The sequence below is a fragment of the Pongo abelii genome, chromosome 19 (assembly GCF_028885655.2).
Source record: "Pongo abelii isolate AG06213 chromosome 19, NHGRI_mPonAbe1-v2.0_pri, whole genome shotgun sequence".
In the NCBI taxonomy this organism is placed as follows: Eukaryota; Metazoa; Chordata; class Mammalia; order Primates; family Hominidae; genus Pongo; species Pongo abelii.
Genome location: NC_072004.2, coordinates 90,459,012 through 90,484,837, shown reverse-complemented (window position 1 = coordinate 90,484,837; position 25,826 = coordinate 90,459,012). Strand labels below are relative to the sequence as shown.

At 48.2% G+C, this 25,826-nt stretch overlaps 2 protein-coding genes across 2 annotated transcripts; one reads left to right on the top strand and one right to left on the bottom strand.

Annotated features, from left to right (window-relative positions):
• Nucleotides 1–321: 321 nt before the first annotated feature.
• Nucleotides 322–18,613, bottom strand: KCTD2 (potassium channel tetramerization domain containing 2). The gene is made up of 6 exons (XM_024234935.3): nt 18,217–18,613; nt 16,464–16,572; nt 12,697–12,788; nt 6,106–6,201; nt 3,988–4,113; nt 322–3,187 (listed from the first exon to the last, which is right to left on the bottom strand). Exons 1-6 carry the CDS (start codon nt 18,553–18,555, stop codon nt 3,158–3,160), a joined length of 792 nt encoding a protein of 263 aa, XP_024090703.1. The 5' UTR covers nt 18,556–18,613; the 3' UTR covers nt 322–3,157.
• A 3,127-nt stretch (nt 18,614–21,740) lies between these two features.
• On the top strand, nt 21,741–25,518 carry ATP5PD (ATP synthase peripheral stalk subunit d). The gene is made up of 5 exons (XM_002827815.5): nt 21,741–21,866; nt 22,116–22,212; nt 24,213–24,284; nt 25,106–25,168; nt 25,314–25,518. The coding sequence occupies exons 1-5, from the start codon at nt 21,745–21,747 to the stop codon at nt 25,443–25,445; spliced, it is 486 nt and encodes a 161-aa protein (XP_002827861.1). The 5' UTR covers nt 21,741–21,744; the 3' UTR covers nt 25,446–25,518.
• Nucleotides 25,519–25,826: the final 308 nt, after the last annotated feature.

Genomic DNA, 25,826 nt, shown 5'->3' with positions numbered 1-25,826 from the left:
AAAAAAAAACAAAAAAAAACTCACACTCCTCCCCTTGTCTCTTCCCAGCTCTCTGGTGGGCAGCCCATCTGTCCCACCTTCTGTTTCTCTGCATTCTCTGGGTCTTTTCAGATTCAGTAAAATGAAAGGGAGGAGGGAGAAGGCCCAACACCCCCTTTGGTGGTTTCAGTAGCAGGAGAAAAGGACTTGGTCAGCTGTCCTGGTAGGAAAGGTAGTTAAGTCATCTCCTGAAACCCATGTGAGAACCATCGACAGGAAGTGACGGGGGAACTGGGAGACTGCAGTAATGGAAAACACACCAGAGTTCTTGAGATTCAGAAGTTTGTTTCATATCTTTATTCACAAAAAAAAACTCACAGCATTTCAGACTATTCAAACACACAAAGAGGAACAGAGGATGCCCACCAGTGACAGCCTCGTCCCTAAGGTCCGGATCAAAGGCCACGCTGGAGGGTGGGGTGTCCTCTCGGGCCTCCTCTCTCAGCATCCCGTGGCTCCCTGCTCCCAGCCTCACTGACACCCCCAAGAGCAGTTACAACTGTGCAGAAACAAAGCCACTTTAGAGGAGGCTGGGCCCCACCTCATTGCCATGGAAAAAGGCCAGATTCTGAGGAAAAGACAGAATCAGTGCTACTGTGTCATCAGTTGGGGGATGCTGGGCACTCCTGGGCCTGGCTGGCATCACCTGCGTCCCAGACCTAGGGCAGAGAAAAAGGCAGGACCCTCCCTACTTGGAAGTACTGGGCAGCAGAGTGTGGGTCACTGGTCACGTGACAGCCCCAAACTGCCACGCAGACCTCTCTGATGTGATCAGCCAGACACTCGGAGGGCACAAGGCTTTCAAGCAAGAACACCAGCCTGGTTCCTAAAGGGGGTGGGTGAACAACGCTCCCAGAAATCTTAAGAAACCAGGGTCCTGGAGCGCTGGAACAATACAGGTGTCATTGGGTTGCAGCGAGGAGGGAAACTTGGTGAACACCAGCCCTCCAAGAGGGCGGAAATACCACTCCTGTCTATTTCCCGGAGCACGTGCCTGTGCCTTGGGGCTCAAGAGCAGTCTTTTCATGGCGGCAACTATGGAATCTAAGAGGAATGAAGGAAACGGCGCCCTCAGAAGGTGCTCAACATTGGTGTCTGCCCCCGAGGCCTCCTTGCTGAACCTGGTGAGAAAGCTGGGGTTGGTCTAGGAGCCCCAGCCCACGCTGATCAGGCATTCCCCAGGAAAGCAGACAGAGACAAGTGCCTCAATGAGACTGGGCACAAGGCTGCAAACCAAGCTGCTTTTCCTCTGTCAGTCTGATGTTACTCATTGGACCTGGCCAAGGATCGCCTCTTCCAAAGTCCTCCATCCTACCCGGCTCAGAGCAGTCCTTCCCGTGATCACTACTTTCCTTGGCTACATCTAACTTTTTTTTTTCTCTGGAAGATATGACTGGATGGATGCCTGTGACTCTTGAAGGGGTGGCTGCTTTTACTGAGGATGGCAGTTCATCTAACACTTTACAGCTGTAAAATGTGGCGCATAGGTGTGTAGACGTTGATGTGTCAGCAGAAACCCCTGTATACTGGGTTCTATGCTATGCTACAGATACAGAGAAACAAAAGGAGAGTGAGGGTCCTAGGGAAAAGTTAAGCCATCTGGGCATCGTCAGGTCAGAAGCTCAAAAGACATTTGGCACAGTCTGCAGTCATTTCCAGAAACTACTACCCAGACGTACCTTGGCAAGCAGGGGAGCTGTGGAGCACAGAGGACATCACTTCTGCAGGTGCCCAGAAGCACGTGGCTCGAGGAGGCTTTCATAGAAGGAGCAGTCCCCAGAGCCCCTTCCCTTTCTCTGTGCCATCTGCCATACTACTGAAAGTTATTGGGGGCGGACAGGGTCCCCTGGCTCCACCGCATTCCATGACTGCTCAGCGAGACCCACATACTTGGAGAGAAAGTGTGGACACAAACTCTGTGGATGCAGCCCGAAAGAGGGTGCTGCCGCATCTGGATCCTCGCCAGCATGGCACTCCAGAAAAGAAAGTAATGGCGGGGGTGGGAGGGGTGGTCAGAGACACAGGGGGTCCCCAGGCTGCCCAGCACATACATACACACCACTGGGGACAGTACAGAGGGGAGCAGGTCCACCAAGGTTAGAAACCAAGAGACACAAATATTGCACATTCAGTCAAGGCATTTCCAAGAGACAGTCACGGAAATAACTCTCTTTGAGACACAACAACATAACACATTTGGCAACTTTCAAAGAAACAGCCTTCCCCACTCCAAGCCATCAACGGGTCCATAAGTGCCTTCATCTTTGGTCCAGTTGAAAAAGCCAGGGAAGGAAGACAGGGTCAATGGGGAGTAAGAAGAGGCCGCAGGTACAGTTCCTACAGCTCCCACTTGTCTGTCTGACTCAGTGCAGGACGCCGCCTGTCTCAAACCTCCTCTTAGAGGGAAAACAAGCTCTCCAGAGGGTCCCGGCTGCTGGAGAAAGCTGAGGCAAAGCTGCATGTGGTGGCAGCCGGGAGCCCCAAATCCAGAGCAATGATCACCAACCTCCAATCACAACAAAGGACACCCCATCCTCCCTTTCCTTGGAGGCCCTATTCATGGGAATGCGGGGTACTCTGGCAACTCTATGCTTTACCTAAAACCTCAAGTCGACAAACTGCAGCTAGAACCCTTTGCATCTGCTGCAGGTCTTGGAGGGTGCATAGGAGGGACGGTGTTCCGAAGCAGCTGCTAACGTCCAATGTGGCACACATAGGGTGAAACCATGGCACGGCACAGGAACAATCCTCTTTGCTTCAGCTTCCTTAAAGTACAGGCCATTTCCAAGGAGCCAGGCCTTCCGCCCTCATCCCCCAGATCCCCAAAAGGCTCCGACTGGGAACCCAGCCCAGCTGCTGTTGTAAAGATCTAACACTGGCTAAGCAAATGAAAGCAGGTTTCTGAAAAGGTATTCTGCAGCCGGAAGTCGCATCTGTCTTCGGAGTCCTGCAGGTGGGGAGCGAGTTCCTTTAGTTTTGACCAGAACACTTCTTCACAGGGGGCCAGGCTCAGCTGTGCTTTGCAGTGGCTCGGTCACTGGACAGGAGCGAGGTTTCACTTCACAGAGGGGCTCTGCTGACTGCTCTCCTGAAGGTCTGGAGTTTTCGGGGTCTTAGTTTACATCCGCGATCCTCTCTCCTGAAGAATCTGAAAGTTGGAGATTGGGGAGAGGCTGAGGCTGCTGAGGGAGACAGAGATGTCGGGGGATGCTTTCCACTGGACCCGATGAGTGGCATGACGGTCCTGTCATCCCAGGAAGCAAGCAGGGGTGCAGCCGCAGCCTCACCCGCAGTGCTTCTGGTGCGAAACACTCTCTTGCTGGACACAGCTGGGTCTAAAGCTTATGTGCTGTTGGACCAAAGCTTTGCCAACTGAAAGGAAGTGGTTCCAGCTTACCTGGTATCCACGATTTAGAAGCTGTGTGTGTGTGTGTGTGTGTGTGTGTGTGTGTGTGTGTGTGTGTGTGTGTGTGTGTGTGTGTTGGGGGTGAGGGGGGTGCACAGTGGAGGGAAAAGAAACAGTGCCAAACAATTTTCCAGGAACTTAAGGGAGGTAAAGGTCACGAAGGTAAGAAAACACCCTTTTCTCCTGAGGCAGTGAAAACAGAACAGTTTTAAAGAATAAATGCAAAATACTTTCCAAGTCTGAATTCAGAAATCCTACCCTGTAGTAATTAGTAGCAACCAGCTTTTCTTTTTCATTGATTTGGTAGAGGATGGAGAAAGTCTACCCTTTTTAGGTTCATATTTCCTAACTAAAAACACCTGTGAGTGCTCCGTAACTCCCAATTTAAATTAAAACAGTCAAAAAGAACAAAACGAGGGGAAAATGCAACGCTGGCTCCAGAGGGCCAGGGAAGAAGTGAGGAGCAAGAGTTCAGGAAAAGCCCACGGAGGGGGTGCAAACAAGCAAGCCAGAGGCAACTGCCCGGGGGAGGGGCTCCTTACCTTCGCCTTTTCGCTCGGCTCTATGACGATGCCGTTGGTAGAATTATTTAGTTCTCTGGAGACAACACAGAGGAATTCTGCCTGATCCTCATTGCCGTAGTTATAGGAAGATCCAATGCTGATGAGCTGATGAACCAAGAATACGGTGAACATTCACATGGCCACCTTAACATACGAAAGTGCTACACAAATCACCCCTCTTCCGACTGAACTTTTGTTTGAGTTCTCAAAGGTTTAACTCTTTATATGAGTTCTCTGTGACTACCAAAGCCCCCGGGGAGAAATGGGCCTGTCCTTCATCAGGGCATCACTGGTGAGGCCTCCCCAGGAGGAAAAGTATGAGCTCCACTGTCCCCTCACCCAAGCTCTAAAGTCCCCTCACAGTCAGCGGCAGGATTAACATGCCCACGCCCCCTCGAGCACACCAAGGGAAGACAGAACGCATCTGCCAACAAAATGAACACTTGCTTCAGTCACACATACAGCTGGCTCCTCTATCAGCAGAAGCCCTAGACTGGAGACAGGAGGCTCTGGAAAGCACCAAGCCAATCACTGATCAGCTACTGGAAGTCATATGCTGCTGGTACTTTTTACTTCCAGACAGGGTCCAGCTCTGTCACCCAAGCTGGAGTGCAGTGGTGCAATCACAGCTCACTGTAGCCTCCACCTCCTGGGCTCAAGTGATCCTCCTACATCAGCCTCCTGAGTAGCTGGGACTACAGGTGTGTGCCACCATGCCTGGCTAATTCTTTTATTTTTGATAGAGAAGGGGGGTCTCACTATGTTGCCCAGGCTGGTCTCTGAACTCCAGGACTCAAGCAATCCTCCCACCATGGCCTCCCAAAGTGCCGAGATTACAGGTGTGAACCACCGTGCCCAGCATGCTGGTACTTTTAACCTTTTTGGATAATAGAATTCAGAATTTAATTCTAAAGAGGAAACACACACGCAGGGGAGCAGCTCAGGCTGAGGGTGAGGGCATCCCAGTGAGCAGGCGAGGCCTCACGTGGGCCGCATGGCTGACTGCGGTAGGACGGGGCTGGGGGTGCCTCCACCTGCCTGAAACTAACTTCCTCATCCAGAAGGCAGGCAATGAGAACACCCTCCGTCTTCCCACAGGACAGTAATAAGATGAAAAATTAACAAGAAATTATTCATTTTAGTTTCACAAAGAATACATTAAAAAAATCCTTTGCTTAAGAGCTCATATTAGGAAAAATACTTCTGGAGTGGAGGGCATTAAACCCTTGGCAACGTTTTACAACCCATGCCCAGTAAGAACCAGGCTGACAGACACAGGCAGAGCGGATTCCGTGGTGGAAGCTAAGTGTGAGGAATAATCACCGCCAGCTCTGAAGGCAGAGACAGCTTTGCACTTGATCTGTGAGATAACAGCATTAATGCAAAGTGTGAGTTTTCTTTTAGAAGGTAAGCGTCTGGTGAGACAGCTGTTGACCTCTTAAAACTCTACACATAAGTAGGCATAATCCGTTTAAAATCATATTTACTCTATTCGCTCTGGCCTTCCTATGTTTTGAAGGCAACAGACAATTTAACAAGTCTGCCATCTAATGGAGGAAAACAGTGAAGCTCCAACTGTCATAGCTTTGTTTTGATAGCTCAATCGTAAGCACGAGGCGGAGAGAAGTGGGATAAACAAACGGCCGCACCACACTTCCCAGGGCGCCTGATCCTTCCTAGCACAGCTGTTCACCGAGCTCTTCGTGGTGGATTACATAAGACATTCAGAACCAAAAAGTTCTGACCCTGGGAAAAAAAATGGAAGGATTGTTGTCAAATCCCAGTCTCCTTTAGAGACTCATTCTACAATCCCTGTGAAGGAACAAAAACCAAAGGCTTTGAGGCACTTCAAGCCTAAACCGCTTGTTGGCTTCCGGGTGTGAAGCCAAGACATGATGCTCCTCTGTTTCCCCAACTCCTCACGTACCACTAGGACAGCAGTGCCCACCAAATGGCTCTTTGCCCATGTTTTGGAATAGGATCCCACCTGGCTGTACCCATCTCCCATGGTTATTAATTGGCCATCCACACTGATTGTTTGAAGAGCTGCAGACCCCTTGAACGGGGCCTGGGATTGCTGCTCTGTAAGACATGTACCTGTTCGAATTTCCAGCCGTCGGACATCGTGGACACCATTTGCGTGAGCTCTTCTTCCTGACACTGCAGGACTCTGTACACGTGCTTCACGGGGCCCTGCAATGACCAGGCGCAGACTGAGAACAGCACCAAGGATACCACAGTTTGCAGCTGCCCCAAGGAGGCTCTTCAAATGAATAAACACTGAAAAGGAGTTTGCTTGGAAATCTTTTCTTGGCAGCCACCCACTATCCCCTTTTACAAATAGTACTGTGGCGTTTCTTTTTTTCCCTTCTCTTAAAAATTTTTTTTTTTTTAAATGACCACAAGCCAGCATACTGTGGCTTTTCAATAAAAACGTATCCAAGGAATTAAAGAAAAAAAAGGTAAAATAATTCTGAACTTCAGAGGGATGAATGATTGAGCAACTATGCCAACAAACTTAGATTTAATCCATTTCCCCAAGTCAAAAATAAGGTAAATTATTATTTTTTATTATTATTATTTATTTTTTTGAGACGGAGTCTTGCTCTGTCGCCCAGGCTGGAGTGCAGTGGCGCAATCTTGGCTCACTGCAGGCTCCGCCTCCCAGCTTCATGCCATTCTCCTGCCTCAGCCTCCCAAGTAGCTGGGACTACAGGCGCCTGCCACCACGCCCGGCTAATTTTTTTGTATTTTTTAGTAGAGACGGGGTTTCACCATGTTAGCCAGGATGGTCTCGATCTCCTGACCTCGTGATCCACCCACCTCGGCCTCCCAAAGTGCTGGGATTACAGGCGTGAGCCACCACGCCCAGCCTATTTATTATTATTTTTTAAGACACAGTCTCACTCTGTCACCCAGGCTGGAGTACAGCGGTGCGATCTCAGCTCACTGCAACTCCGCCTCCCGGGTTCAAGCGATTCTCCTGCCTCAGCCTCCCGAATAGCTGGGATTACAGGCACCTGCCACTACGCCTGGCTAATTTTTGTATTTTTAGTAGAGACCGGGATTCACCATGTTGGCCAGGCTGGTCTTCAACTCCTGACCTCATGATCCACCTGCCTTGGCCTCCCAAAGTGCTGGGATTACAGGCATGAGCCACCGCACCCGGCCTTATTATTATTTTTGAGATGGAGTCTCGCTCTGTTGCCCAGTCTGGAGTGCAGTGGGGCGATCTTGGCTCACTGCAACCTCCACCTCCCCGGTTCAAGCGATTCTCCTGCCTCAGCCTCCTGAGTAGCTGGGATTACAGGCATGTGCCACTATGCCCAGCTAATTTTTGTTTTATTTTTTTTTCCTTTTTTGAGACAGAGTCTTGCTCTGTCGCCCAGGCTGGAGTGCAGTGGCGCCATCTCAGCTCACTGCAATCTCCACCTTCTGGGTTCAAGCGATTCTTCTGCTTCAGCAGCCTCTTGAATAGTTGGGATTACAGGCGCCCACCACCATGCTTGGCTAATTTTTGTATTTTTGGTAGAGACGAGGTTTCACCATGTTGGCCAGGCTGGTCTCGAACCCCTGACCTCAGGTGATCCGCCCGCCTTGGTCCCCCAAAGTGCTGGGATTACAGGCATGAGCCACCGTGCCCAGCCAATTTTTTTGTATTTTTAGTGGAGACAGGATTTCGCCATGTTGGCCAGGCTGGTCTTGACCTGAGGCAATCCGCCCACCTCGGCATCCCAAAGTGTTGGGATTACAGGCATGAGCCACTGTGCCCAGCCAATTTTTTTGTATTTTTAGTGGAGACAGGATTTCGCCATGTTGGCCAGGCTGGTCTTGACCTGAGGCAATCCGCCCACCTCGGCCTCCCAAAGTGTTGGGATTACAGGTGTGAGCCACTGCGTCCGGCCAACAATGCTGTATTTTTTCTTCTGTTTTCTCCCAAAAGAGGTATAATGATCGCCGGGTGCAGTGACTCACGCCTATAATCCCAGCACTTTGGGAGACCGAGGTGGGCGGATCATCTGAGGTTGGGAGTTCAAGACCAGCCTGGCCAACATGGTGAAACCCCATCTCTACTAAAAACACAAAAAATTAGCTGGGTGAGGTGGTGCGTGCCTGTAATCCCAGCTACTTGGGAGGCTGAGGCGGCAGAATGCTTGAACCCGGGAGGCAGAGGTTGCAGTGAGCTGAGATCGCACCATTGCACTCCAGCCTGGGTGACAGAAAAAAAAAAGAGGTATAACTATCATTAACCAAAGTACTAAGGATTTCAAAGATTTCCTTCCATATTACATATAGTACAAATCCTCTGAAGATTTTAATTGGTTCTAACCACATATTTTGGAAACCAAATGTATAAAGTACAAAATTCAGAGTATCACAAAAGATCTGTGATGTTGGCCACAGCTGTCAAAATCCCAGGTATTTAAGATGCCATTATACTGCCTCTTTTTTCTCCCTTCCAAAGTAAACCACTTGTGCTCTGAAATGCACCAAGATCAACCACCTACAAAAAATACTATTATAAGAAATAGGAGTCTGGGTATGGTTGCTCATGCCTGTAATCCCAGCACTTTGGGAGGCTGAGGTGGGTGGCTCACCTAAGATCAGGAGTTTGAGGCCAGCGTGGCCAACATGAGGAAACCCTGTCTCTACTAAAAATACAAAAATTAGCCGGGCGTGGTGGTGTACGCCTGTAATCTAGCTACTCGGGAGGCTGAGGAAGGAGAATCGCTGGAACCCAGGAGGCAGAGGTTGCAGTGAGCTGAGATCGCACCACTGCACTCCAGCCTGGTCAACACAGCGAGACTCTGTCTCCAAAAAAAAAAAAAAAAAAAGAAACAGAAAGAAGAAAGTAGTTAGGTGGTGGCAGCCACTAAGAGCTAAGAGGTCATGAAACCGAAGGTAGGGTTGAGGCCCACATCTTGGGCTTAACTTGAATCCTGCATGTGTGAGGGGCTACAAGTAAGTTCAAGGAGATAACATGTTTGAAAATCCACACACAAAAAAATAAAGAAAAATACAAAATGAAACAAAACGAAAATCCACACACAGCCAACTTCATCTTAGAGCCACATACAACAAGTACAAAAGAGGGTGTCTTTGAATAACATCAAATCCATTTTTCAGTTTCACTACATAAAAAGGACAGATGGAAAGATAGTTAACATCAAAAAGGTCTTGACGTTCCTAGAACAAAAAAGTTTCCAAAGCGGTATAAATCCACGAGCCTTCAGAATCTAGAAGACTAATTAATTTAATTGCGGTCATCAAACAGAAATCTTATAATGCTCTCCAGGAATTAGCTAATGACGAAGAAGGGAGAATGTTCAGGTACCATGACTTGAATCACTTCAAATTACATAATTCATGGTACCATCAAAATCAATAGTAAACAATTTTTTTTAGAATGTGGGAAATTGAGGATAAGGCTAGATTACCAAAATGTCTAAACTATTAAATATCTACAATAGTGAAAGATACCACGTAAAGGTAAGATAGCAAAGAGACTGGTGACACTGGATCACATTCCAAGTGGTAATCTGCAAACCAACTACAAAGCCACCTTTGAACATCAAAAAGGAGCCTTTCAGCTGTCGGCTAGATGGAAGAAAACGAAATGAATAAGCCCTTCTCTTCACTTTTGCAAACTGCTGGAGATAAAGTGGATAAAAGAGTTAATTTTTCATCATTAGTGTCAGTAATTCATCCAAATATTCCATTAGAGCCAGAAAATTTTTTTTTTTTTTTTTTTGAGATGGAGTCTCACTCTGTTGCCCAGGCTGGGGTGCAGTGGTGCCATCTCAGCTCACTGCAACCTCTCCTATCTCAGTTCAAGCGATTCTCCTGCCTCCCAAGTAGCTGGGATTACAGGCGCCCGCTACCACACTCAGACAATTTTCGTATTTTTAGTAGACAGGGTTTCTATCTTTTTTTTTTTTTAGATGGAGTTTCGCTCTTGTTGCCCAGGCTGGAGTGCAATGGAGTGATCTTGGCTCACCACAACCTCCTCCTCCTGGGTTCAAGCCATTCTCCTGCCTCAGCCTCCCAAGTAGCTGGGATTACAGGCATGTGCTACCACCCCGGCTACTTTTGTATTTTTAGTAGACACGGGGTTTCTCCATGTTGGTCAGGCTGGTCTTGAACTCCCAACCTCAGGTGATCCACCCGCCTCGCCCTCCCAAAATGCTGGGATTACAGGCATGAGCCACCACACCCGGCCAGTAGACAGGGTTTCACCATGTTGGTCAGGCTGGTCTTGAACTCCTGACCTCAAGTGATCCGCCCTCCTCAGCCTCCCAGAGTGCTGGGATTACAGGCGTGAGCCACCATACCTGGCCTAGAGCCAGAAAACTTTGATATATGAAGTCTAACACAGAAAGAGCAAGGCATTATTTTTTACTTTTAAAAGTAAACTTATGCCAGGCGTGGTGGCTCATGCCTGTAATCCCAGCACTTTGGGAGGCTGAGACAAGTGGATCACTTGAGGCCTGAAGTTCAAGACCAGCCTGGACAATATGGCAAAACACCATCTCTACTAAAAATATAAAAATTAGCCAGGCGTTGTGGCACACACCTGTAATCACAGCTACTCAGGTGGCTGAGACATGAGAATCGCTTGAACCTGGGAGGCAGAGGTTGCAGTGAGCCAAGATCATGCCACTGCACTCCTGCCTGGGTGACAGAGCAAAACTGTCTCAAAAAAAAAAAAAGAAAGAAAGAAAAAGAAGAAAAAAGAATAATATTCCTGCCTTCTTAATGGCAGGAAAATTCTGTGCTGCAATAGATTATACCTAAAGCATCTGCCACCAGTATCTGATGGAAAAAGAGGCAATTATGCTACAAGACAGGTAGTCATGGTGGAGCACGACTTTGCCTTCTTACTGTTAACTCTGTAGTTGCAGTTTCTTAAAACAGTCTAATTGCATGAAAGAGAGGGTCTATTTTCCTGGCTATACTTCAAGCTTCTTTTTTTTTTTTTTTTTTTTTTTTTTTGAGATGGAGTCTCCCTCTGTCGCCCAGGCTGGAGTGGTGCAGTGGCGCTATCTTGGCTCACTACAAGCTCCGCCTCCTGGGTTCACACCATTCTCCTGCCTCAGCCTCCCGAGTAGCTGGGACTACAGGCACCCACCACCATGCCCGGCTAATTTTTTTGTATTTTTAGTAGAGATGGAGTTTCACCGTGTTAGCCAGGATGGTCTCGGTCTCCTGACCTCATGATCCGCCCGTCTCGGCCTCCCAAAGTGCTGGGATTATAGGCGTAAGCCACCGCATCCGGCCAACTTCAAGCTTCTTGAGGGCAAGGACTTTCAATTACTTACAGAATCCCAAGGGCCAAAGAGAAGCTATTATGGCCATTCAAACACATGACAAACATACGACGAATGGCAGGATGTGAAATAGATGTGCCCTAACATCTTTCTTTCCTCTAACTAGGTGGGCAAATTCCCTTTCACTCTTGTTACTGTATCTGAGTTAATATGAAAATCAAGGCCAGGTGCAGTAGCTCACACCTGTAATTCCAGAACTTTGGGAGGATGAGGTGGGTGGGTTGCTTGAGTTCAGGAGTTTGAGACCAGCCTGGCCAATAAGGCTCGTTTCTACCCAAAATACAAAAAATTAGCCAGGTGTGGTGGCTTGCAACTGTAGTCCCAGCTACTCGGGAGGCTGAGGTAGGAAAATCACCTGAGCCTGGGAAGTCAAGGCTGCAGTGAGCTGTGATCATGCCACTGCACTCCAACCTGGGAAACGGGAGTGAGACCTTGTCCTCCCTCTCCCCGACAAAATCAAGACACCATCATAAAGAGCAGCTTGATATTATGTTCTTAGAAGCACGGTTCAGGCTGGGCGCGGTGGCTCACTCCTGTAATCCTAGCACTTTGGGAGGCCAGCCTGGGGGACAGAGTAAGACTCTGTCTCAAAAAAAAGCATGGTTCACAAGCAGCTGCTAAAGCCTACCCCATGAGACTGGTTTCAAGTGGCTCACAGGAGCCGTATGTGACTCCATCACATGCTAAAGGCTCATCTCCATAAAGAGCGGCCAAGCTGGGTGCAGTGGCTCACGCCTGTAATCCCAGCACTTTGGGAGGCTGAGGCGGGCGGATCACCTGAGGTCGGGAGTTTGAGACCAGCCTGACCAACATGGTGAAACCCCATCTCTACTAAAAAAATACAAAAATTAGTCAGGCGTGGTGGCACACACCTGTAGTCCCAGCTACACGGGAGGCTGAGGCAGGAGAATTGCTTGAACCTGGGAGGCAGAGGTTGCAGTGAGCCGAGATTGCACCACTGCACTCCGGCCTGGGCGACAGAGTGAGACTCCATCTCATAAAAAAAAAAAAAAAAAAAAAGAGTGGCCAACAGGTGGAACCAAGACTTCTATGGTCTTTAGGAGGGAGACATACTCGGGCAGAGAACAGGTTTTGGACCTAAAGTGCCCTGGGCGCCTCCTCCTGCCATCTGGTGAGCAGCGACAATCTTCTCATTCTATTGGGACATAGGCCTATTCTGTTTTCTTTGTGGTTTCTTCTCTTCTCCTGTGCAGTTTGGCTGGGTGTGCATTCCCTGCACTGCAAACGGTGTTCCACACACACCTCCAGCTCTAAGGGTAAAGGCATCCTCTTCAAATCACAGACCGACCAACAGAAGCCCACCTGAGACATCCCTCCTTAACAGTTCCAAATACATTACTTGTGAAGTTCTGTTCTCATTGTCCCGTATCCTTTCCTTAACCAGCCGCACAAGGGACGCGATGTTGTAAAACTCCGCTTCCTCCAGCACACCTGGAACAAGGACAAAACTGCAGTCAGATAGGTGGGAGACTTTGCCAGAAAAACACCAAGGAGAGGCTGAAGGTTACATGCTTGCTAAAAACTGCTTATTTATTTATTTACTTATTTTTTGAGATGGAGTCTTACTCTGTCGCCCAGGCTGGAGTCCAGTGGTGCGATCTTGGCTCACGGCAACCTCCGCCTCCTGGGTTCAAATGATTCTCTTGCCTCAGTCTCCCAAGTAGCTGGGACTACAGGCACACACCACCACACCCGGCTAATGTTTGTATTTTTTTCCCCCAGCCCGAGACAAAGTTTCATTCTTGTTGCCCAAGTTGGAGTGCAATGGCATGATCTTGGCTCGTTGCAACCTCCGCCTGCTGGGTTCAAGAGATTCTGCTGCCTCAGCCTCCCAAGTAGCTGGGATTACAGGTGTTTGCCACCATGCCCAGCTAATTTTTTGTATTTTTAGTAGAGACAGGGTTTCATCATGTTGGTCAGGCTGGTCTTGAACTCCTGACCTCAGGTGATCCATCTGCCTCGGCCTCCCAAAGTTCTGGGATTACAGGCGTAAGCCACCGCGCCCGGCCAATTTTTGTATTTTTTGCAGAGATGGGGTTGTGCCATGTTGGCCAGGCTGGTCTCAAACTCCTAACCTCAAGTGATCCGCCCACCTTGGCCTTCCAAGTGTTGGGATTACAGGCATGAGCCACAGCTCCTGGCCTAAAAACTGCATTATTTAAATGCAAATCCAATCTCTCTCCTTCTGCTAGGAAATATCTCTTTGCTATTTTCAGTAAACCCATGACCTTTTCTCCAACATAAATTAGTCAAACACCAGGGTATGTTCTGCTCACTCCATTTCAACCCTCCTTTCCCTACCTGGCACCTGCCCATTAGCTGCAGGACACTTTTCCCATATGTCACTTAGTTCCTGGAACTAGTCATGCTGGACACCTCCTGAACTTGATATTTTTGTCCAATCTGCCCTCAAAAGGACTGGGGGGGGGGTGGAGGTGTGTGTACAAATGTATGTGGGCCAAACTTAATAGGATGCTCATCATCTGAACAATATAAAAGGCAACCATTTAAAGACTTGCATGCTAAATGAACTCAAAGGCCTTTGGGCAACTATGAGATGTGTGATCCTACAGGAACAAATTTGCTATAGAGGCCATTATTAGGACAACTGACAAAACTGCAATATAAACTGTAGATAAAAGCATCAGTATTAAATTTCCTGGGTTTGATAACTGTACTGTCTGTGGTTACATAAGAGAATATCCTTGTTCTTGGGAAATATATACAAATATTAAGGGGTGAAATCTGCAATCTACTCTCAAATAGTTCAGAAATAACCGTGGTGGGAGAGGCAAGAGGATGGGGGTAGGGAGTGGGGAAGAGAGAATGAAGGACAATGCAAATATGATTTAAAAAAAAAAATGTCGGGCATGGTGGCTCACGCCTGTAATCCCAGCACTTTGGGAGGCCAAGGCGGGTGGATCACGAGGTCAGGAGTTCAAGACCAGCCTGACCAACATGGTGAAACCCCATTTCTACTAAAAATAAAAAAATTAGCCAGGCATGGTGGCATGCACCTGTAATCCCAGGTACTTAGGAGGCTGAGGCAGGAAAATCGCTTGAACCCGGGAGGTGGATGTTGCAGTGAGCTGTGATCGTGCCATTTTACTCCAGCCTGGGCGACAGAGGGAGACTCTGTCGCCAAAAAAAAAAAAAAGCCCAGGCGTGGTGGCTCACGCCTGTCATCCCAATACTTTGGGAGGCTGAGGCAGGCAGATCACAAGGTCAGGAGATCAAGAACATCCTGGCTAATACGGTGAAACCCTGTCTCTATTAAAAATACAAAAAATTAGCTGGGTGTGGTGGCAGGCACCTATAGTCCCAGCTACTCGGGAGGCTGAGGCAGGAGAATGGCGTGAACCTGGGAGGTGGAGCTTGCAGTGAGCCGAGATTGCGCCACTGCACTCCAGCCTGGGCAACAGAGCAAGACTCCGTCTCAAAAAAAAAAAAAAAAAAAAAAAAAAGCTGGGCATGATGGCTCGTGCCTATAATCCCAGCTACTCAGGAGGCTGAGGCAGGAGGAGCATGTGAGGCTAGAAGTTTGAGACCAGCCTGGGCAAGATAAGATAGTGAGACTCTGACTCTTAAAAAACAAACAAAAAGATCTCCCCAAATCCCGAATATGACAAAAATAACATTGAAAATTGGTTAATCTGGGATATAGCGAGTTCTCTGTGTTATTCTTGCTCTTTTCTCTAAGTTTAAATTACTTCAAAATAAAGTTTTTTAAATTAAAGGCATTAGAAAAGATACTTAACTAAAAGAGGGTAATTGAATTGTTTGTATCACAAAGGATAGATGCTTGAGGGGATGGATACCCCATTCGCCATGATGTGCTGATTTCACACTGCATGCCTGTATCCAAACATCTCAGGTCAGGTGCAGAGGCTCAGGCCTGTAATCCCAGCACTCTGGGAGGCTGAGGCAGGTGGATCACTTGAGGTTAGGAGTTCAAGACCAGCTTGGCCAACATGGTGAAACCCTGTCTCTACTAAAAATATAAAAAATTAGTCAAGCATGATGGCGCACGCCTGTAATCCCAGCTACTTGGGAGGCTGAGGCAGGAGAATCGCTTGAACCCAGGAGGCTGAGGTTGCAGTGAGCCGAGATCGTGCCAGTGCACTGCAGCCTGAGCGAAGGAAAAAAAAAAAAAAAAAAGAAAAATCTCATGTACCCCATAAATATATACACCTACTAGGTACTCACAAAAATTAAAAAAGAAAAAGAAATAAGATTAAGATCACCCATGAGTTGGTAATTGTTGAAGCTGGGTAGTGGATGCATGGAATTCACTGTACTATTCCCACTACTTCTCTGTGCATTTGAAATATTGTTTAAAAAGGGACATTTAAAAAAAGAGAGCAATTCCTCTTTCTACTGGCTGAAACAGAGTTGTTTCGCTGTCACTTCATTAACTAGTACAGCCATTACAAGCTTTCTTACTCAGAGCCAAAGCTCCCAGATCAGGGTGCCCTGGATTTAGGGACAGTCCCCTTTACAACTGAATGCCTTCAGTGGGACCACGCCAAGCCTTGTAGAAAGTGGACTAGACCCACTTACAGTCCCAATGCCCTACAAACCACAAAGATACAGCAAGTGATGATACACCTGACAATGAACTAGAGAATGAATTAGGTCAGCTGCAAACATTTATAGGGAAGCATGAGGCCAGAGTCTTAAAAGAAATGAGGCCAAGCCTTTATTATTTTTGTACAACTGCGAGTTCAAACCAAAATTAAAACTATAAATAACTGAATGTCAGAGATGTCTTGCTTCTTCAGACTACAGACACTCACTGCTAGCACACAAATAAATGTAAAAAAAGGATTGTGACAATTCTGGAGATTCGGAAAGAACTCCTGAAGTTATCTGCAAAGCTGAGATACCTATCTTCCTTCTCACCCAGGAAGCTGAACAAAGCCTAAGGAGGCTTCCTTAATCATGACTCCCTCAGACAAGACTGGTAGTTTCTGCTCTGTTTCATAAACCTGAAACTATACCTGCACATGAGCTTGATGAAAATGTCAAACAAAATTGAAATCTGTAAAACAACTTTAAAGATTCTACTTGCATTTTGAAAATCCCCAATGCAAACAGTGCTCTTACCTTCTTCTGCCAACTCCTTAGTGATGATGAGTTTCCCATGGCGGAGGTAGTTTAGGATAGGACCAAAGTAGGTGGGGTCCCTGTCAATCAGATAGGCTCCTGTCTCATCCTGCCAACCAAACACAAGGGTATCATTGTGGAGCTTTGAGGAGTATTTTAAACAAAGGCAGGGCAGGGTTTCACCATCTTTGTCAGCGCCCCAAGACAATTCATTCCATCAGCTAAAACAGACTTTAGTGATGGCAAGTTTTGTTACACATTTGTTTATCACAAACTATTGGTAAGAAAGCTATAGCTTTATGTATCTTGTACATTAAGATCATCTTAGGTAGGGTGTTACAGACAGTCATACTCATTTAGGCATTTACTTACTGGCTGGAATTCGAAATCTTTGCCCGGACAATAATTACAGTGACAAACATTCTTCTGTAGGGTGTTTGTTATTAAGAAAGGGAGAAAATGCCATAGCTGTGTAATTGAAATATTTGCTTGAGATGGACATTCTGACTTTTCCACTGCCTCTGAACTGCATTCCTAATTCCAAGAAAACCTCTGTGTAGTTGGCAATGCTCCTGAGCTCAAGGCCAACATCAGTGGGAGTTTGCACTGCCAGCTGTAATCTCACACACCCCAGCTCTGTGCCCAGAGGAAGCTTGATACTGCCAGGACTTGGCTCTGAGCAGCTTTAATCCTACTCATCTTTACAGTAAAAGGAACAAGAAGAAATTGGCTTCTATTACCACAAGGAGGATACAGGGTAGATAAAAATAATTCCTTTATAAGCAAGGGTTTTGAAATCTCTTTAAAGTTAGGGCAGGATAGGTTTCCATCAATCTGAGATTTCTTAGAGAAGAGGAATAAACGAAAACAACAAATGTTTACAACATTTGTAACAACAAATTCCAGCTCTATTTTGAGGTGACCAGCTGAGTGCTATATGGGATATAAGATGGTGTGAGTTATGGTCAGTGCCTTTAAGTTGAGAACTTAAAGGTGAACACGTAAAGTTAAAAAGAAATTGACACAGTTCAAACTAGAAATGGTTTAAGTGTCTTGTCACCTCTCAACCCTTTGGTTAGCAGCCACGCATCCTACCCAAAATTTTCCCGGGAAAATTTTCATTTTCCTTCTGTCTTAGCCTAGATTTGCAGCGGCAAACGGTAACCTCTTTCCAAAAAAACGCATTTGATCTAAATATGGACCTAAACCAGTGACTAAACACATAAAAGTTCTGCGACCAGGACTATAAGAAAGCAGTGTGATATCACAAGGAGCACTTCCTGCAGCTGTCGAAGCCCAACTTGGCAGAGGGGTCCGAGAGGGAGTCTGAGAAAGCCACAAGGATGCCTGAGCTCACCCTCACCCAGTTCTGGATGCATCTGGCACCGGCAGTGGGGGGGCTGAAGTGGAGCCAGGGAAAACTCATGCAGATCTCAGTGGGATGTCAGGGGCAGAGAATATGGAGAAGGGGTGTGGAGTGCGTTCTCGTGGGTGCAGGTGGGCGCAGTGTGGGAAGGAGTCTCGGAGAACGAAGGGCGGGGTCAGGGAAAAAGCCGGAGTATGCCTCAGCATGGCAGAAGGGGAGTGGGAGGTCCCTCTGAGGCCCCTGCGAGTAGTGTGGGAGGCAGGGGGAGGATGGGGTCCCGGCCTGAGGGGGCTGCCTGTGAGGAGCGTGTCTCAGGACTCTGGGGACCGATCTAGGAGAAACCAGGGGGTCCGAAGGCCCGGGGGCGCGCCCGAGGGCGGGGCACACCTTGTCTGAGTCCAGCTCCGGGTCCTCCTGGCAGCAGAGGCGGCAGAGGAATGACTTGGGCTCCCGGCCTAAGGTCTGTCTGGTGGTCACGAAGTAGGTGCCTCCCACGTTCAGTCTGACCCAGCGGGCCGCGCCGCCGCCCCCTGTCCGCTCGGGTGGTCCGGGACCCGGCTCCAGCGGCTGCGCGACGGCGGCAGCCGGGCGGCCATGCCCGCGGGGCGTGGGGCCAGCCGGGCGTGGGCTGGGGGGCGCGCGGACTGGGCCACTCCCGTCGCCCACCCCGCTCCCGCCGCCCCCTCCCAGCCCCGCCATCGCCGGGTCCAGCTGCAGTTCCGCCATCTTGGGCCGCCGCCGCCGCCGCTGCTGCCCGCGCGCAGCCGGGCCGGCCCATTTCTCGGCAGGGAGAGCCGGGCCGGCCCATCGGCGGGGGTGGGGCAGAGGGGAGAGGGACGGGAGCGCCCCCAACCAGCGCCCGGGGACCCGCGCGGCGGAGGCGCTGTGCCCGCCCCCGGGGAGATACTTCCGGAACCAGCCCTCATCTCTATTGGCTGATCTGAGAAGCAAGGCCCACCCCCTTGGCTTTGGGGTTGGCTGAGGAAACATCTTCCGGTGACCCACTTCCGTTACTTGCTGCGGAGGACCGTGGGCAGCTGGGGTCGGTGAAGGTGAGTGGGGACTGGGGCATTGGATCCGATCCCTGGAGGGCTCCTCTGCTCTGCCCTCTCCAAACCTCACGCCGACCCTTGTCACGCCCCCATCAAGGACGCCGGGCCCTCGGCTTGCCCCGCTGGCAGACTGGCCCTTGTGTAGCTGCCGCTCCTCGTCCCGCGATCCCTTCCTCAGCCCTCCTTGGCGCGCGGGGTCACGGGGGCCCGGCTGTGTCCCGGGCGCCGCTGATTTAGGCGCTGCCACAAGCCGCGTCTCGTGCAGTCCGCTCCCAGCGCGGCAGACTTCAATAGTTTGGTGGGGGGACTGGGGAAACGTTACACAGACAGTGTTAACTTGCCGAGGGACGCTCAGCTGGCTGCGGAGCTGCGCCCTTCCCCTCCCTCCGGCAGCTTCCAGGATTCGAACGTATAGAGCGTTCAGGGCTCCTCAGGTGCAGAGTTCGGTTACTCATTCAAGAAAGATTCATTGAGCACCTCTTATGCGCATGATCTGTTCTAGGCGCTGGGGATTAAGCAATAGATTTTTAAGAATTAAAAAAAATTTCGTCGGGCGCGGTGGCTCACGCCTGTAATCCCAGCACTTTAGGAGGCCAAGGTGGGCGAATCGCGAGGTCAGGAGTTCGAGACCAGCCTGGCCAATATGGTGAAACCTTGCCTCTACTAAAAATACAAAAAATTAGCTGGGCGTGGTGGAAGGCGCCTGTAATCTCAGCTACTCGGGAGGCTGAGGCAGGAGAATCGCTTTGAACCCGGGAGGCGGAGGTTGCAGTGAGCCGAGACCACGCCACTACACTCCAGCCCAGGCGACAGTGCGAGACTCCGTCTCACTCACACACACACAAAATTATTTGTGACTTCTACTTTCCACTGATGTTTGGGAAAGTCTGTAAGGGTGCTTGGTTCCCTGGTAACTTTAAAATCACATGCCAATTGCCTTAACACCTCCCCTCCACAACAGGAGACAAGCTGTCCTGAGAAAGAAAGGAGGGACGGGACAGGTGTTTGACAACTTTCTTGAAGATCTTGAGAAAGATTGCTTCCGCCTCCCTTGTATTCCACTCCAAGCTTATAGAGATCTTTGACTTTGCAGTCTTTTAATATCTGACCCTGGTCTTACTTAAAGAGGACTATTTTCCTATATTCTGCCTTTTTTTTAAGTGGCTGTAGTCGTTTTCCGTATTTTTCTCACATTTTCACATGTGTTGAATACCTCTTAAAATGCAGGCCGGGCGCAGTGGCTCATGCCTGTAATTCCAGCACTTTGCAAGGCCGAGGCGGGTGGATCACCTGAGATCAGGAGTTTCAGACCAGCCTGGCCAACATGGAGAAACCCTGTCTCTACTAAAAATACAAAAATTAGCTGGGTGTGGTGGTGGGTGCCTGTAATCCCAGCTACTCCGGAGGCTGAGGCAGGAGAATCGCTTGAGCCTGGGAGATGAAGGTTGCAGTGAGCCAAGATGATGCCACTGCATTCCAGCCTGGGGGACAGAGTGAAACTCCATCTCAAAAAAAAAAAAAAGTGCAGAACATGTGCTGGTGCTGCTAGGGTATAATCCGATGTGAATAAGAAGGTGCAGGTGTATTACCAATTTAGTTGGAAGGGGATAGCCCTTTTAAGTTTGTAAAACTATGGAGCAAGTTGATGTGCACAATTTCATGTGATACTCTTAGCAGCCCTCTGGGGCAAGCAGGACTGATAATGCCCATTTTACACATAAGTAAATTTTAGCCTAGAGAGTGCTCTATTTAAGGCTTGTTGAAACTTAGGTATGTGTCAGTTTCTGTCTACTGGAGAATCAGTGAATAAAACACAATCTGGGTGGAAATTTCTTTATTAACTTTTATGCAACAAGAGTGTTATTTTTAGTAATACTTCCAGAGGCACATGGAGGGGATAAAGAGAGCTGGGTTTTTTTTTTTTTTTTTTTTTTTGAGACAGAGTCTCACTCTGTCGTCCAGGCTGGAGTGCAATGGCGCTATCTCAGCTCACTGCAACCTCCGCCGCCCAGGTTGAAGCGATTGTCCTGTCTAAGCCTCCTGAGTCCCTGGGACTACAGGTGCATGCCATCACGCCTGGCTAATTTTTGTATTTTTAGTAGAGACAGGGTTTCACCCTATTGCTCAGGCTGGTCTTGAACTCCTGACCTCCAGTGATCTGCCCGCCTCAGCCTCCCAAAGTGCTGGGATTGCAGAAATGAGCCACTGCGCCCAGCCTAGAGAGCTGGGCTTTTAAGGCTAAATAGGAGTTGGGAGAGAATGTATTTGTATGCCACGTTGCACACTTTGAATTTGAAAAGCTACACTGTCCTTTCCTTTTCGAGACGGAGTCTTGCTGTGTCGCCCAGGCTGGGGTGCACTGATGTGATCTCAGCTCACTACAACCTCTGCCTCCTGGGTTCAAGTGATTCTTGTGCCTCAGCCTCTGGAGTAGCTGGGATTACAGGCGCGGGCCACCACGGCTGGCTAATTATTGTATTTTTAATAGAGATGGGGTTTTGCCATGTTGGCCATGCTGGTCTTGAACTCCTGACCTCAGGTGATCCAACCGTTTTGGCCTCCCAAAGTGCTGGGATTACAGCACCTTGAATTACCTTGAATTTGAAAAGTTACACTGTCTTTTTTTTTTTTGAGTTGGGAGTCTTGCTGTGTCTCCCAGGCTGGAGTGTAGTGATGTGATCTCGGCTCACTGCAGCCTCCACCTCCTGGGTTCAAGTGATTCTTATGAAGACTTGCATGTTTCTAAGATTTAAAGGATTCTCTCTAAGAGCTCTTATTTTGTTATTTATCATTTTTCCCAACTGAAAATTCACCTCATAAAAAAGCCTTGTTTTTATTTGACTTATTTTTCAGGATCCCCAAGATGGCTGGGCGAAAACTTGCTCTAAAAACCATTGACTGGGCAGCTTTTGCAGAGATCATACCCCAGAACCAAAAGGCAATTGCTAGTTCCCTGAAATCCTGGAATGAGACCCTCACCTCCAGGTCAGTATGTTTCTGAGAGGGAACCCCATACTTGCCACTGAATCTAGAAACAAAACAGTATTAAGGAATTACATATGAATTCTTGATGCCCTTATGACAACATATAAAGAAATCCTTGCATTTTCATGATGATCCTAGGAGAGGAAAGTGGTGACCCTCCAGGCCATAGGAAGAAGGGGTAGGAAAATTACCATGTGAATTTTCTGCTGCTTATGAACAATCCTAACTTTTGCCTTTCCTTGTGGGCAGGTTGGCTTCTTTACCTGAGAATCCACCAGCTATCGACTGGGCTTACTACAAGGCCAAAGTGGCCAAGGCCGGCTTGGTGGATGACTTTGAGAAGAAGGTGAGACTTCACACCTCTAAAGCACTGAGCTTGTAACATGCCTGTGGGTAGAGAGCAGGAACAGGGATAATTACATACACAGCATGACAGCCAGATCCCTAAGGAAGCTTAGGAAAGATGTGTATGGCCAAAGGCCTTGTGGTCGATTGAACTGTAAATAGGTGCAGGAATTTAGGCTCTGTTCATTCAGCAGTACAGTGTAGCCTTAATCTGGGAGCCAGAGAGCTTTCTGATCAGCACAGTTTTGACCTGCTCTGTTTCTGACCTGGGCCGGTTCACCCCTTCTTAGGCAACCTGGTAGTCCCCTGCTCCTGGGAGGTCACCATATTGATGCTGAACTTGGTGAAGACACCTGATCGGCATAACGCACTACAGCCCAGAACTCTTGGGCTCAAGCAATCCACCTGCCTCAGCCTCCCGAGTAGCTGGGACTACAGGCATGCACCACCATGCGCCAGAGGGCTTTCAAGTTAAATGTTTGCCCACCTCCTGGGTTCCTTTTAGCTTCCTTCCTGTCTCCCTTTGGAACAAACTGACGTTTTTTTCTACTCTTTTCCTGTCCTTTTTCTTTTGAGATGGAGTTTTGCTCTGTCACCCAGGGTGGAGTGCAGTGGGCGATCTCAGCTTACTGCAGCCTCTGCCCCCCAAGCTCAAGCCATCCTTCTGTCTTAGCCTCCTGAGTAGCTGGGACTACAGGCGCATGCCACCACCACACCTGATTAATTTTCTTTTTTTTTTTTTTTTTTTGGTAGAGACAGGTTTTTGTCATATTGCTCAGGCTGGAGGCTGGTCTCAAACTCCTGGGCTCAGGCAATCCACCTCTCTGCTCTTCTTTTTTTTTTTTTTTTTTTTTGAGTTGGAGTCTCACTCTGTCACTCAGGTTGGAGTGCAGTGGCGCCATCTCAGCTCACTGCAACCTCTTTCTCCCGGGCTCAAGCCTTCCTCCCACCTCATCCCCCCGAGTAACTGGGACCACAGCACCACCATGCCTGGCTAATTTTTTGTATTTTTGGTAGAGACAGGGTTTCGCCATGTTGCCCAGACTGGTCTTGAACTCCTAAGCTCAGGTGATCCACCCTCCTTGGCCTCCCAAAGTGCTGGGAGTACAGGTATGAGCCACCATGGCCAGCCTCTGCTCTTTTTAACTGTCCCTTGTAGCTGTAACTTCTCATCCATCTGTCCTCCTCTGATATTTACACAAATCTCAATATCCAGAGTTCATTTGCTTATTCATTCATAGATGCTTATGGAGGGCCTACTCTGTGCCAGGTAGTGTTAAGTGCTGGAGCCGTAACACTAAGCAGTCTTTTTTTTTTGAGACAGAGTCTTGCTCTGTCACCCAGGCTGGAGTGCAATGGGGCCACCTCAACTCACTGCAATCTCCGCCTCCCAGGTTCAAGCAGTTCTCTTGCCTCAGCTTCCCATGTAGCTGGGACTACAGGTGCCGGCCACCTTGCACAGCTAATTTTTGTATTTTTAGTAGAGACGGGGTTTCACCATGTTGGTCAGGCTGGTCTTGAACTCCCGACCTTAGGTGATCTGCCCGCCTCAGCCTCCCAAAGTGCTGGGATTACAGGCGTGAGCCACCGCGACCGGCTAACACTAAGCAGTCTTCTAAGGAGACCATTCATTATGCAGTGCTACTTCCACCAGTCAGCTCTCTAGGGTTCCATGCAGAAGAGAAATCAGAATTTCTTTACAATTCAAGATGCTAAGAGGCCATTTTTTTGGTCATCAAGTCCAGCTGTCCTTTTCAGATGAAGAAAATGAAGCTCATCATAATAAAGAATTGTCCAGGGTTCCCAGTTAGTGATAGGGCTGAGAAGACCTTTGAGCTCCTGTTCCCAGTCTAATATTCTTTCTACTCCAATACTGAGATGCGTATTGGTTTCCGCTTGGGACACAGAATGTCTTTCAGTATGACCTTTAAGGATTCGTAGCTTCCAGCCCTTTGAGCTCCTGGGTGTATTGGCGACGACTCACTGTCCTTGTGTTTGTAGTTTAATGCCCTGAAGATTCCCGTGCCAGAGGATAAATATACTGCCCAGGTGGATGCCGAAGAAAAAGAAGATGTAAGTAGTTGAGGCTCTTGCTTATTCTAAAATTCTCTTGATCTTGACAGCTCTCTATTATAGCTAAGTTAAGGTAGAGTGAATTAAATGGAAAAGAGTTAACAGCCATATAAAGGAATGTCTTGTCAATAAATGCAACAATATGGACGAATTTCAAAATAATTATGCTGAGTGAAAGAAGCCAACTAGAAGCGTATAGCATATGATTCTATCTTTGTAAGACTCTAGAAAATGTAGTTTGTCTACAGTGGCTGCCTGGGGATGGTTGAGAGGGGACTGCTAGTTTCACAGGTGGATACAAATATCAAAACTTATCAAATAGTGTTCTTTAAATATGTGCATTTTATCATATTTCAGATATACCTCAACAAAGCTATTAAAAACAAGGAGTTGGAATTAGAAAAATTATCTAAGTAGTATTCAAATACCTAATTATTTGCTTGAAAGCACTGTAGGCCAAACTTTGGAACTCAGTGGCTCCACCAAAGAGAAGTCTGGCTAGGTGCTCAGGTGGCGTGTCCTGACCATTCAGTGGCTGAGCCCTGTGAAAACAGGCATTCTGTAGGTCTTCGGATGAGGAACTCGCAGAAGCAGCTGGGTGCTGCCATCCTAAGCTGGTTTTCCATATGGGCTTCTCTGTGAGTGTTAGGAAAAGCTGTGGTTTGCCTCTCAGAGTGAGCGCCTCCAAGTGGTCAGGGTAACCACGGTTTCTCTATAGAGCAATAGGACAGCCAGAGTGGGCTGGGACGACTCCTACCTTAGCAGCTGCTGGGGTAGAATGCAGCCTGGTTTCAGAACTGAATTTCTCTTTCTTCTTAAAGGTGAAATCTTGTGCTGAGTGGGTGTCTCTCTCAAAGGCCAGGATTGTAGAATATGAGAAAGAGGTAAGGATGATGGGTAGCCGTTGCCTATAATGTCGTTTCTCTCTTTCATGGCCACACATCTTTCACCTGGTGGCAGGAACCTGCCTTGGATATTCTGCTTCCCGTCTCTGTTTACATTAACTAAACACATTCCCCCTCTTTCCAGATGGAGAAGATGAAGAACTTAATTCCATTTGATCAGATGACCATTGAGGACTTGAATGAAGCTTTCCCAGAAACCAAATTAGACAAGAAAAAGTATCCCTATTGGCCTCACCAACCAATTGAGAATTTATAAAAATTGAGTCCAGGAGGAAGCTCTGGCCCTTGTATTACACATTCTGGACATTAAAAATAATAATTATACAGTTCTGGGTGTGTCTTCTTCTCTGTGGTTGAGATAATTAAGCCTCTCTTCTGAGGTGGCCTCACTGGCAGCGGGGTTTTTGTTTAAATGGAAAGGTGAGCCTAGACAGGTTTGTTGGGCTGGTTGTCTGACAGGCTATGTAGGCGGCACTTACTGAGGCCCTAGGACTGCTGAAATGGCAACAAATAACACTAGGGGCTATGGCAGTGTATTTCACTGTGATGTGGTAAATAACTGTTATCTGCTGATTCTCTTCAACTTCCTCTTTGGTTTCAAACCCCTGGTTCCAAGGGAGTGCTCCTGCTTGTCCAT

What these genes read in the sequence shown, in the direction of transcription:
- KCTD2 (XM_024234935.3), bottom strand. Translation starts at nt 18,555, where the DNA reads ATGGCGGAACTGCAGCTGGACCCGGCGATGGCGGGGCTGGGAGGGGGC. An exon ending in ACGGCTGGAAATTCGAACAG is followed by an intron (nt 4,114 to 6,105) that starts GTACATGTCTTA and finishes TTGGTTCATCAG; the next exon opens with CTCATCAGCATTGGATCTTC. An exon ending in AGCCGAGCGAAAAGGCGAAG is followed by an intron (nt 3,188 to 3,987) that starts GTAAGGAGCCCC and finishes TCCAACTTTCAG; the next exon opens with ATTCTTCAGGAGAGAGGATC.
- ATP5PD (XM_002827815.5), top strand. Translation starts at nt 21,745, where the DNA reads ATGGCTGGGCGAAAACTTGCTCTAAAAACCATTGACTGGGCAGCTTTT. An exon ending in TGGATGACTTTGAGAAGAAG is followed by an intron (nt 22,213 to 24,212) that starts GTGAGACTTCAC and finishes TTGTGTTTGTAG; the next exon opens with TTTAATGCCCTGAAGATTCC. An exon ending in ATGCCGAAGAAAAAGAAGAT is followed by an intron (nt 24,285 to 25,105) that starts GTAAGTAGTTGA and finishes TTCTTCTTAAAG; the next exon opens with GTGAAATCTTGTGCTGAGTG.